The sequence below is a fragment of the Sus scrofa genome, chromosome X, assembly GCF_054392235.1.
Source record: "Sus scrofa isolate SSC_HxYL_T2T_F1_AM1 chromosome X, Sscrofa_HxYL_maternal_Yorkshire_Landrace_v2.0, whole genome shotgun sequence".
Taxonomy (NCBI): Eukaryota; Metazoa; Chordata; class Mammalia; order Artiodactyla; family Suidae; genus Sus; species Sus scrofa.
Window position 1 is genome coordinate 68,863,653 of NC_139401.1, and position 13,584 is coordinate 68,877,236.

The 13,584-nt window shown below is 46.1% G+C and overlaps 1 protein-coding gene across 1 annotated transcript; it reads left to right on the forward strand.

The window, feature by feature from the left end:
- The first annotated feature begins 5,812 nt into the window (after window positions 1–5,812).
- Window positions 5,813–9,765, forward strand: PABPC1L2B (poly(A) binding protein cytoplasmic 1 like 2B). Its single transcript, XM_013983715.3, has 2 exons — window positions 5,813–5,897; window positions 6,045–9,765. The coding sequence occupies exon 2, from the start codon at window positions 6,569–6,571 to the stop codon at window positions 7,169–7,171; it is 603 nt and encodes a 200-aa protein (XP_013839169.1). The 5' UTR covers window positions 5,813–5,897; window positions 6,045–6,568; the 3' UTR covers window positions 7,172–9,765.
- Window positions 9,766–13,584: the final 3,819 nt, after the last annotated feature.

Below are 13,584 nucleotides of genomic sequence, written 5' to 3' on the forward strand. Positions count from 1 at the left end.
TGCTTAGGAGACCTCATGTCTCTTCCCATCTCCCCGCGTGACCCGCCCCCCCCCAACACACACAAAAGGGCCATATGTGGTTCCCTTCTCTGCAATGTGCTTTCCTCATTTAATAACAGCATATTTTGCAGCTTCCTGTAAGCCACCCCTTATAGACAGAACTCATGCTTGTTAACGTTTGCATAATGATCCACAGAATGGCTTCACCACAATGTCTTCAGTCCTTCCCCAACCTACCAGTGCTTGCTATGTATCCTAGTTTGCCCAGTAGGAAATCTTTGGTGATAAGCCTGCTCCCGTGTGTGGCCTGATGCCCTGGGGCTCTTATTTCTACCGGGTCGGCTCTCATTCTGTCTCTACTGCCCTGTGACGCCTTGCTGTATAAGGAACCAAAGGGCCATTTGCTAAATGTGTTGTATTTACTCAGGACAACTCAATAATCATAGGTCTCATTTTTTAAATACCTGGGGCACGTCCAAATACTTTCCAACTCTTCCTAAAAAAAAGGAGCTTTAAAAAGAGATTGATTCAGATACAGAGACATCCAAAGAGCGTTTGGAGCCAGCACTGCTCTAAAGAAAAGCCTAAGGCTGCTTTGTTGTTGTTGTTGGCTTTGTTCTTGTTTTGTTGTTGTTGTTGTCGTTGACATAATTATATGTCATCATTCATTCATTCATATATTCATAATTCATATATTTATTCGGGGGAGTTTGGGGGCAGTGTGAGTTGACGAAAACAGCTTCCCTGCTACAAAATACAGGTATGCTTTCATTCTCTGTTCCCCTGAGCATTCCTCCTACAGCTATGTCCATGAGAAATTCATGGGAAGAGATTTATGTAGATCCCTGTTTTCAGCATTTTGATTCTTTTTTCTTTTTTTTTTTTTTCTTTTGCAGAGAGCGTTGATCTGTCCCTCTCCCCATTGGTACCCGCTCCCACCCCCTACCTTCTTCTGTGACTTCTATTCCTTCCCCCTTGCTCTCTGACCCACACCCCCATTTCCTTTTTATTGCTCCCTCCAGTTGGGAAGAGGGAGGTGGGCCATATGAAATGGAAGAGCAGTGCTGGCTCCAAACGCTCTTTGGATGTCTCTGTATCTGAATCTATCTCTTTTTAAAGCTCCACCTTGAAACGAACAGCAAGAGAAATTGAAACTCTAGCACACAAAAGTCCTTGTTGTTCCCTCTTGAGCCAACCCCCAACCCCCACGTGCACATACAACCAATAGCACTGATAGCAAGGCCTGAGGGAGGACACCGAGGCTGGACCATGCAAAGTCTTAGAGAAAAGTCAGGTTTGGGGCTGGCCCGTTCTCCATCCAGTCCTTCCCAGTCTCTTCTGCTGGCTCGTCATCCTCAACCCAGTTTCTTCTACATGTTGGGCATGTCTCCGGGAATAGCTCTGCACCGTCTTCTGCCAGTACTCTCTCTAGGTGATTCTGTCCAGTCCCGTGGCTTTAAATACTATCTGTGTCCTGTTGTCCCAACAATTCTCTTTTTGCAGACAACCCAGAGAGTGGGGTTCTCCAGACTTCAGACCCTTCACATGTACAAATGGGAGCTCTTGACACGCACCCCCAACTGTCTGTCTCCCCTCTCCAAATCTACCCCATCCACTCCTGGTATAGTCTATGACCATACCTAACACACCCCTGACCAAGCCTTGCAAGAAAACACTCTCCTAGTAACCATTCATTTCTTAAGTGCGTTGACCAACTGCCTTCAACCCACCAGCAAGTGATGTCTGTTCCCATTCCAAAATATCACGTGAATGAACCCATGCACTATGCTGCAAATTCATGCTGCCAGTCTGGGGCAAGCCACTGCCTCTCCCAATGAGACTACTGCAAGAGGGTCTGAACTGGCCTCCCTGCTTTGTTTTGTGCCCTGCCCACTTGCAGTGTTCTCCACGGAGAGCAGCCAGAGAGAAATTATTGAATCTAATTAGATCACGGCCCTCCCTTGATTCAATCCTCTCTCTGGCTCCCCGGAGCTCTTTGAATGAAAATCAAACTCTTCCTCCTGGCTCCTTCCCACCACTGCACTCTCCTTTGTTCCCTCCATCCCCACTCTCGCTGGGCTCCAGCCACACTGACATCCTTCCTGCCCCTACAGTGCCCCTCTTTTCTGCCACCAGGCCAGAGCAATTGCAGTTCTCCCTGCTGGACAGGTTGTCCCTCTGTTTCCCAGCGGGACTGGCCACATATCACTCTCCTCGGAAAGCCTGTCCCTGACCTTTGCCGCTTCTCCTAGGCTCTAGGGAATATGTACCAAATCGACTCACTTATTTCCCTGAGGGCAGCCCTGGCAACCTTTAAGTGCTTCTACATTTTCTGCCATGTTTATTGCCTGTCTTCCCCGCTAGAAAATAAGTTCCTCAGGTGCAAGGACTCTACCTAGAACAACACCTGGTACAACGGAGGCCCTCCATAAATACTTGTTGAATCGCTGCCTGAATGAAACAAGGAACACTTCCTCCCCAAAGAAAGGGACCTTTCCCTCCCTCTCCTGACACCGCATGGGGGGTGGGGGGTGGGGGCTCTTCACTTTTGCGTCCATCACAGCAACTAGTAGTCGGAACACCTTTGATAGCAGATGTGACCAGGAACTGAAGAAAAAGGAGAGGGGGACGCCATGGAAGCCTCTGTGAGAAAGGGCTGCGAGAGCATTCCCCAGCTGCTCTCCTTGTCACTGTACTGGCCCTGGTGCCCTTGCTGGAGAGTCAGGGGCCTAGAGACTGTCTCCTGGTTTGACAGGTTTGGGGATTCACTGGCCACAGCATGACTTTGCTGAACCTCTTTCTCTTCCCGTTTCACTGACTTTTGTTGGCCCTGTGGGGTGGAAGTCAAAGCCAGAAAAAGAGATCTCGTTGAGTCCCGGTCCTTGAATTGGTCCCTCTTGTCATTCTGTCTCCAAACAATGGGCCGAGAAGTTCTTCTCATCTTGTCCTGTTGTCTCGACAATCCTCACATCCTCTCCCCCTAGCAATCATGGCTTCCCCCTTAGCCTCTGGCTCCTCGGGTCCCTCCTGGATGGCCACCCAGAATGGTGAGGCACAGCTCATCTGCCTCCTGCAACTTAGACCCCCAAGAGATGGCTCCTAAGAGTGGCAACAGTGACCACCTTGGTCAAGGTCCCAGCTGCAGAGCAGGCTTTTCCTAAGTCTCGGCCACTTCCTTTGGCTGGCACTAGCCCTGTCTAGTCGCAGAGGGCTAGACTGCACAAGCTGGCGAGGTACATGTCTGTATATCTGCTTCTCAGCCATCTTGGGATGCTTTCCAGCCAGCGATGAGAGAGTTCTCACTGCCTCCACAACCCAGTTCTGATGCTTCAGGGTTGTTCTGTCACGTGCAGTGGCCCAGGTCCAGCCAACGCCGCCACCATGGAAAACAGCTTTATTGACCCAAGGAAGGTGGAGGGGCGGGAGTGAGGGGGAGGAGAGAAAATGTGCGGGGCAGATGAAACTCCGTGGCTACCACAGGCCAATCACAGAAGGTATAGCCCTCGGCTGGCATTTCTCTTACTTGTATGGGCAGCCTGAGCTTTAGTGGAGTGAGACGTCCTGAACGAAGGCACTGTGATTTGATCACTTTTTATATCTGACCCCAAAGTCCACAGTTCAATGCCTGATCACAGCAAGTGTGAAACCTCTATTCATGGAAGGAAAGGAGGGACTGAGGGAAGCGTTGTTCTGACTCTTTTGGAACTCGTCACATCTGACTGTCTTCTTTTTGTTCTGTCCACTCCATCTCAGTTTGGGTGTGCGTGTGCCTGTGTGCGTGCATGGGCACACACACATTTATGTGTGTATTGAGGGGTTCCCCTCTCCCCAGTTTTACTGAGATATAACTGATAAACAACACCGTATACGTTTAAAGTGTACAACGTAAGGATTTGATATACATACACGTATCACTAAGGGATTACCACAAAAGTTTAATGAACTTCATCACCTCAGTTAGTTACATTTCGTTTCCCCCTTGTAATGAGGACTTTTCAGATCTACTCTCTCAGCTGTGTTCTGTATCGATGTTGAATTTGTACCCTTTCTAAAGATATGATTATACCGAGCCCCTCCTTGAATGTGCTCAGTGGGGTCCATGAGCTTGGGTCTAGAGCACCCAAGCAAGCACCTTAGCTTGCTTTCCAGGGTCCTGCACCTTTCCGCCCTCTTTTGCCACCTATTCCTGGGGGCCATGAGCCCTGTCCAGGCCAGATCATTAGGCATAACCAGAAGTGACCAGGCGTGTGCTAAGCATGCCTCAGGACCTTGGACACACACCAATCCCTCTATCTGGCATGTCTTCCCTCCTGCCTCAACATGGTGGTGGACAGCTACTCATCTTTCAGAGTTCATGGGCAAGGGGTGGGGGTGTCCATCTTCTGTGCAGCCTCGCTTGTTTCCTACGGGGAAGAGTTAGTGGCTGGGTCCCCCTTTCTGGAAGAAGTGGGACTCTAGCCTCTGCTGCACTCTAAGGGTGGACTGCCGTCTATCCCCTCAGCATTTGGCTCTGTGTGGCCTCTCTGTTCCCACAACCCACACTACTCACCTTTTCACACCCTGCCCCATACTCCAACGCATCAACATTCACTGCTCACTTTTCGCACTGCCTGTCTCTGAGCCCTCAGTGCCAAGTACTTGATAAGGCTTCCACAAATACGAGCCGGTGAACTGGGAGGAGACACCTCATTCTAGAGAGAGCCCAGGTTCTGTTTTTGTTTCCAACATAGATGTGCATTTCTTGGTTCATGTTGGAAACCTCAGCACCTTGGGCACAGAGCCAAGAACAAACCAGTGCCTGGCTCCGGACCAGGCCCTGTCCCCAGCCCTTGATTTGGCTTTCCTCACCTATATCATGGAGCAGGGCACTAAGGACTTGGTGCTGGTCTTGATTCCCTCACTTCCAGGCTTCATGAATTGAGACCGGGTGGGTGGGAGGGGTTGAGGGAGGCTGAAGAACCTCAGGTCCCTAGTTCTTCCAAAGTCTGGAGCAGGGACAGGGTTTCCAGGGGGGACCGTCTGCTCCTGAGGTCAACCTCAAAGCCAGTCTGTTTCCTCCTGCCTCCCAGACCCCTGTATCCCTAGGGACCCAGCTCCATAAATATTCGTGGCATGGCATTAGGGATGAATGAATACGTGTTGCTGTGTTCCTTATTTCCTCTTTTGCAAGTGTTGCAGAGGAGGGAAAGAGCTGGAAAAGGGGGAGGGATCTCTGAGAAAATGGGTCAGCAGGCTGCAGGGGGAGCTTGCCCCACCTGCCCCAGCTTCAGCTCTGAACAGGAGTTGTCGCCGTGGTGGCAGTGATGCTGGAGTGTGTGTGTGTGTGTGTGTGTGTGTGTGTGTGTGTGTGTGTGGTGTTGAAGTGGGTAGAGCCCCCGAGCGTGAGAAAACCATTTTTCTTGGCTTTGTTTGGACCAGCCAAGTGTATTCTCAACAGCCACCCACCCTCCCTCGCAAGGTGCTTGACTGAGTCATTTAGACGTTCTTTGGGGGAGAGGAGGAATAAAACCAAGCTCTCTACATCTAAACCCCTATTCCCTTGGTCCACCTGGAGCCCTTCCCCTTGGCTCCCTCTTCATACACACCCAGGCGATCCAGGAGGCTGAGGACTCACACCCCCCGCCCCCCAACCCCAAGCTTCCCGCTCCCGCCCCCTCCCACCGCCCGCGGCCCCGCAGCCCCGCAGCAGCCACAGGGGGAACCAAAGAGACAGAAGCCTTCCCAGCTGCCCGGACCACAGACGCCAACACCCCCCGCCCCCCACCACACGCCGCCCGCCCGCGCCCCGCACGCTAGCCCACGACCGAGCGGCGGCGGCGGCAGCAGCAGCAGCAGCAGCAGGCTGCAGGCTGCGGCGACTCGCACCGGTGCGCTCCTGGCAGCGCTCGCCATCGCAGGTGATTGGGACTCCCCAGATCGGCTCGCCCGGGATCCCTCTCCCCAGCTCGCGCTCGCGCCCCCAGCCCGGGTTCCGGGGCCCACCCACCCTTCTGCCCTCCTGCCCTCCTGCCCTCCTGCCCTCTCCCGCCTCTCTGACCCCCCAGCTCGCGGGAAGGGAGGTCGCGGCAGCGGCCCGGCGGCACCGGCGACCGTGGCGACAGCGGCGAGAGTGGCGGCAGCGGTGGCGGCGGCGGCTGCGGCGGCGGCGGAGGCTGCGGCGGCGACCGTGGCGGAGGCGGTGGCGGAGGCCTCTGTGGCGGAGGCGGAAGCAGAGGTGGAGGCTGAGGTGGAGACCGAGGCCTCAGTAGTGGAGGCAGTGGCGGAGGCCACCCTGGGGGAGGCGGCGGCAGCCCTGGCGGAGGAGGAGGCGAAGGCCGCCCTGGCGGCAGCGGCCGTAGCGGTGGCGGAGGCCAGCGCGGCCGAAGCCGCCGCCGCCGCCGCCGCAGCAGCAGAGGCTGCGGCGCCCCCCTTGGGGGAGGCCGATGCGGATGCGGATGCGGATGCGGATGCCGAGGTGGCGGCCGCGGTAGCGGCGGCGGCGGCGGCGGCGGCGGCGGCGGCTGCCGCCGCGGATGCAGATGCGGATGTGGAGACGGGCGGGGGCTCCGAGGGAAACCCGGACTTTCCTATGGCCTCGCTCTATGTGGGCGACCTGCACCCTGAGGTGACGGAGGCAATGCTGTATGAGAAGTTCAGCCCGGCCGGGCCCATCCTCTCCATCCGCATCTGCAGGGACAAGATCACCCGCCGCTCGTTGGGCTATGCATATGTCAACTACCAGCAACCGGTGGACGCCAAGCGGGCCCTGGAGACCCTGAACTTTGATGTCATCAAGGGCAGGCCAGTGCGCATCATGTGGTCCCAGCGGGACCCCTCGCTCCGCAAGAGCGGGGTGGGCAACGTCTTCATCAAGAACCTGGGCAAGACCATCGACAACAAGGCTCTGTACAACATCTTCTCGGCGTTCGGCAACATCCTCTCCTGCAAAGTGGCCTGCGACGAAAAGGGGCCCAAGGGCTACGGGTTCGTGCACTTCCAGAAGCAGGAGTCCGCCGAGCGCGCCATCGACGCGATGAATGGCATGTTCCTGAACTACCGCAAAATTTTCGTTGGGAGATTCAAGTCGCATAAAGAACGAGAGGCCGAAAGGGGAGCCTGGGCCAGACAGTCCACCAGTGCTGACGTCAAGGATTTCGAGGAAGACACCGACGAGGAGGCCACCTTGCGATGAAGACATCCCAGGAGCGAGCCAGCCAGCAGAGCCAAGCCTTGGCTCCCACCCGGTTTACAACCCCCCTTTGCCTCCCCCACCCCCAACCCACCAGCAGTGTATTGTATTGGGAGTGCAGGTCTCTCGCTCTCTCGCTCTCGCTATCTCGCTCTCTGTCCGTCTCTCTCTCTCCCCCCTTCCACCTTGCCTCCCTCCATCTCTCCCCCCCCCTCCCTCTCTGTCTCTCTCCCCTGCCCTCTCGTGCCCCCTCCCCCTTCCCCCACCCCCACCTTGGATCTTGTGAATAACCTTGCTAATCTGTGCCACTTGACAGGTTAAAGCCTGCCTCTTCTCCTTGTGGTTTGGTTTAAAAAGCACTTTCTCTCTTTGTTTATTGCACAGGTGATACAGTTTCATGGTAGGAACATCAGGAAGGAGAAGGAAGTCAGATGAGGGAAAACCAAGAGAGCAATTGCTCCCCATGACCCTACTACCCAGAGACAACCACTTTTACCTTTTTGGTGTGCTCTTTATCCAGGCTCTCTTCTCTCCCTCTCTCTCCTGCCCTTCCTCACCCCCCCCCCCCTTCACCTTCCCCTTTAACACACTGTTATAGAATGGTTCATGTATGTATGCGGTGTTTCTTAACCTGCTTTTTCAAAAACAAAAACCAAACAAAAATCAACCCACTGAACTCCTTTCCATGTTATTCAACAGGCTTCAGAAACATAATCTTCAGTGCCTGCAGAGTGTATCAATGGACCCTATCGTTTCTGTAATCATTCCCGCATTGTTGGACATTCAGGTGGTGCCTAGTTCTTTCCCTGTGTTTAAACCCAGCACTGTGTATACGCTGCTGAGTGAATTCTTCCTTGTCAAGCCAAATCTTCGCTAGCATACCGGATGATCTTAATTGTGGACTTGCAGGATCCACATGTGGACATTTTAAAGACCTTTCCTGTGTGTTGCCAAATGGCCCCTTCATAAGCATTGTACCGATTTGCATTCATGCCAGCCAGCTCAGCTAGTAAAAAGAGTATGCCCATTTCCCCTGCATAGTCTCCTGGTCACTGGCACTGACGTGTGCGTGTCTGTGTGTGTGTGTGTGTGTGTGTGTGTGTGTGTGTGTGTGTGTGTCTGTGTCTGTGTTGGCCAGCTTGATGGGCTGCAAATGGTATTTCGCTGTCCTTGGTTGTTTTGCTGAATTTAAATATTGTTTATCACCTCCTTCCCCTGTGCCTACTTCCTGCCCTTTTCCCCATTGTCAGAAAAATAATTCAGCTTCATTGCAGGAGAAAAAAAAAAATCGCAAAGCAGACTAGTTAACAGAAGAAAATTATTGCCACCGGTAATCAATCCTAATGACCACCCCTATCTTCTTGAAGCATTTTCATCTGCATCTGCCCAGCATTTTTCGTGTGATATATATGTGAATTTTAATGTATATACTGTTTGAATATCTGCTTTTTCACACATAAATATATAATATAGATAGATATAGATGTATGAATAGATATTCTTGAACTTCCTTTCATGTCATTAAATATTCTTCTAAAATAGTTTCTGTGGCTGTTTAGTATTCCAGGAGATGGGCTACATAAAGCAATATATAGATGTATGTATGCATCTATATCCACATTTGGATATAGATATAGGCCTATTTTCACTACTTCATCGTTATTGAATATCTGAATGGTTTCTCTTCTTTTTTCTACTTTCTTATTCAAACCCAAGCTGTTTATAAAATTATAGTACACAAACCTTTCTTATATTCGTTATTATTTCTTAAACAATGCTAAAGGAAGAACTGAAGTGTTCAAAATTTTAAATCTTTTTTAGTTTGTTATTAAGTTATTATTCACAAATGCAGTTATCAATTTACCCTTATCAAGTACATTAATATTTTGAGAGGACCTGTTAACATGGATAATTTTCTGGGCTTGCTATTGCAATCCTTTCTGCACTTTTCCAATATTTTATCACGGGAAGAGTAGCTTTTTTTTAAATTTTAAGCCCTTTTCTACAAATAATACAGTATCATAACAACTTTTTCAATCAATAAGGAAACAGTCAAAATCACTCATAATTCTACCACTTGACAAAAAACAAAAACTTTGAAATACATGAAATATCTATATAAATAATACCTTCTAAAATGTACTATATATTGCTTCATTATGGAATGCTTTCACTATAATTAGTCATATTTCCAAATTATTAAATATTCTCTGATTTTGATTTTACTTTACATTCTGTACTATCTGTGTGCTATAATTTCTTTAACTTAGCCCCTCTAAATATGCTTATATTTTTTTGGGTTTTCCCCAGTAAGATTAACTCTATGGGAAACACATTTGTAGCTGAATGTTTGCGGATATGTTGAGATATTTAATTGGCTTATATAACTTGCCAGTCTTTCGCTAAATGCTTCTTTCATAAAGTTTATGTCCATCAATAGTCTGAGAATGCATATTTCCCTGCTCATCTCTTTATTGTATTTTTTTGTTATGAGAACTGGTTTGGCTTGTGGATTTTTTTCTATTTTATTTTTCAAGTGCCTTGATTATAAAAGAGGACATGCATATTAAATATACACAACCACCATTTTAAAGAGATAATTTTTTGCCTTTTCAGTTTTGCCTATTTATCCATAAAATTTTAAACAAATATAGATCATACTGAATGTACTCTGTCAAAAGTTCCTTTTCAATAGATTTTAAATATGTCTAGAGCATCTTTGGCTATTCAACATTCTCCCACAACTCATTATCATTATATTGGGCAAGCAGAATTTTTTAAATGTTTCTTTACTTTGGACTTTAAAGTAGTTTCTAAATTTTCCCCATTAAATCCAAATCTATGTGAATAATTTTCCTGAAGAATTATTGTACCTACATAAATACTTGTAAGTGTAATTTAAAAGTAAAGACCTTCTAAATTCTCTTAAACTGTACTATCAGGTAGCCTGAATATACCAATTTGTGCTTCCACTAATACTTTGAGAGGATGTTCATTTTTCTGCACAAGTTTCTCCCTGGATATTACAAACTTTATTTTTTACCGATATAATGCTATAAAAATACCTCATTTTTTGTTTTCCTTTTTCAATTTTTTAAAAAAAATTTTGTTTTGCTGGTTATTCAAGAAAAAAATTCATTTTAAAAAGTCACATAGCATTGATAGGCAAAAGAAAATAAAAGTAGCATTGATAATATAAAGAATAGATCTAAAAGATTTAGGTATACATATAGGTATATATCATATTACATTGCATAATTCATAATTATTACATATTATAATTTCAATATTTACAAATAAAGTGACCCAGCAGAGAAAAAATTTATTTATATAAGGTATCAAATTATACTTTACATTTTTCAAAAGCTTATTCAGGATAAATAAACTTGGATACATTTTCATGTTTATATTTTCACATCATTTATTTTTATTTTCTTCACATCAATTAAAATGATTTTTGGGAGTTCCTTCTGTGGTGCAGTGAGTTAAGAATCCAACTGCAGTGGCTCGGGTTGCTGTGGGGATGTAGGTTCAATCCCCAGTCCAGCTCAGTGAGTTAAAGGATCCAGCATTCCTTCAGCTGAAGCTTGGATTCAGTCCCTAGCCTGCAAACCTCCATATGCTGTAGAAGTGGCCATAAAAAATAAAATAAAATAAAATAAAATAAAATAAAATAAAATAAAAATAGTCTTTGAACGTCTAGTGTGTATAGGGATCAATTCATTTCTTAAGTCCTACATTGTTAGATATTTTCTTTGTTCTCAATTCTCTTTTAATTTCTGACCACTATGTCAACTACATTTTACCTAAATTTACAGTCAAATCCATAACTGTTTCTATAGTAAACACTCCTAGAAAAAAAGCAAAAAAAAAAAAAATTATAGAGCACTTTTCAGACTATTTGTCCATAGTCTAAATTTAAAACAGGTATAGAACCAAATTTCCACTTATAATGTTAACTTACTCCATCATTCTGTTATTTCCATTCTTTTTACATGCTCAGGGATTTGAATTGGGTATTAGAATTTATATTAAACTGTGATATATTTTCAGTGCATAAATTAGAATTCATATTTTTAAATTTTCTTTGGTGTAATATTTTTTCTTTAAATTTCTGTTTGCTATGTAAAGAAATCCTAGGAAAATCATAATATACTGTTAAATAGAGTGAATAACATGGAATATAACCATAATTCTACCATTGGGTTAGAATATGTAAAATGTGTTTGTATAATCCTTCACACTTTTATATATGCATATTATTAGATGCATACATCTATATGTGCATCTTCAGAAATACTAATCTAATATCTGCTTTTTAAAACTAAATAGCTCAAAAATATATACTTGTCAATTAATATTACCTGATACTGTTGGCAGTTGTCACATAGTATGTTATCTATAGGCCACCATTTTTGTAAACCACATGATTTACCTACTGGTTTTTTTAATGGCTGAACCCATGGCATATGGAAGTTCCTGTGCCAGGGACTAAATAAGAGCCACAGCTGTGACCTATGCCACAGCTGCGGCAATGCTACATCCTTTAAGCCACTGCACCATGGCAAGAATTCTCCTAGTGGATTTTTGTTTCCAGTTTTTTCATATGAAGACCAATCCTGTGGGAAGACTATTTTTGCAACCACATCTTCACACACATTCGGGAGTATTTATTTATTGTATATTAAGTCTAATTACAAAATAAATCATGTTGTCATAAAGACTATGAGGTCATTTTCACATTAACCATCTATAATCTGCTCCCAGTTTTTAATTTTGTCCATTGTTTTGCATTATTGTCTTCACTTGTAATTCTTTTTAAACTATGGGAAAAAGATGTCCCAAAAGACAAATTATTTTCCTACTTATTTTCAGAAAAGTGATTTGAAATCATTTCACTCAGAATATGATGATCTTAAATAATGCTTAATTTGTGTGAGACATTGTTATAAGTGCTACTTACATAATAGCTAATTTAATTCTCACAAGAACCTGTATGTGGTAGATAATATTATTTTCCTAATTTTACATATGTGGTAGCTGAGGCATAGAGAAGTTAAGTGACAGTCCAAAGTCATACAGCTAGCAATTAACACAGGTAGGATTTAAACCCATGTAGTATAGATTCAAATCTGTGCCCTTAGCTATTGAACTATAAAGAAAAAAGGCATAATTACTGTTCATAATATTTTATGCCCCCAAATTCCTTTTTCTTATGCATGTCTAAGCATATTTTAACAAAAAAATTCAAATTAGTTTTCCTTAAAGGTCTTGTTTAATAAAATGTATCTTTAAAAGTGAAGGGATGACATCATCAAGATGGTGATATAGGTCATTCCCATCTTTAGTCCTACTCACAAGAAGACCAGCTAACAATTATTCATAGATAAGACATCATTAAGAAAATCCCAGAAACCAAGAGTGATGCTGAAGCAACCCCCTGGAACACAGAGACCAAGAAGGACCATGTTAGAATGCTAAGAGGAGGACCCACAGTCTAACAGCATTACCTATCCCCCAGGCTGACATAGAGCCACATGAAGAGGGCTCCCTGGGCCCATGGTTTTTCCAGTGGGAAAAAGAGAACCCAAGGTGAACATTTGGCTTGCCCAGTGTTGCAGGATGCTTCCCAGGAGGCCCACTTGGGTCGGGACTTATGTCACTGGGATTAATAGGAGAATCTGTGAGGATCAACCACTGGGGATAAGATAAAGACAGAAGACTAGAGCTTACAGCAACCACTGCTCAGATCTTGGCAGATCACATTCCTGCTTGCAATGATGCCAGAGCAAAGATTCCAACCAATGGCTCTGACCATCTGCAGAGCTGAGCCAGCGGCCTTGCCTGACCAGGGAATTCAGTTGGCAGTTATGCCTGATGTGTGTCCCCAGTCAACAGGACTTATCCAATGTAGAACCCATTCTACCAGTCGAGCCATGCAGGGAAGCAAATTTACAGCTTTTCCTAACAGTAATACCTGTTGGGAAGCCTGATCAGAGAGCAGTGGCAGCCACAGAGCCTATTTCAGAAGCCCTGCCCAATTATTAAGTACAGCCTCTTACCTCACAAATCCAGGAAGCCTGAACAGTAACCCTGGGCTGGCTCAGGGTCCAGTACTGCTGAGATGCAAAGCCCTACCTTCAGTTATGGCCAATCACTGAACACAGACTTTGGCCTTGCTCAGGCAGGGAGCCCAGCTAGTTATCCACTCAATGAAAGAATATAGCTCACCTTGCCACCAAAGAGAGAGCTTGAAATATGACCCCACATAAATGCAAAGCATTTTGGACAGTATCTAGCCTACCCAACTATAGAATGCATCAATCTGCCCTCACTCTCCCAACCAGATAGCCTAGCCAGTGACCTTGCCCAAGAGCTGACTGGGGCACACCCAGCAGTCTATCTGTGAAGCCCAG

What these genes read in the sequence shown, in the direction of transcription:
- PABPC1L2B (XM_013983715.3), top strand. Translation starts at nt 6,569, where the DNA reads ATGGCCTCGCTCTATGTGGGCGACCTGCACCCTGAGGTGACGGAGGCA.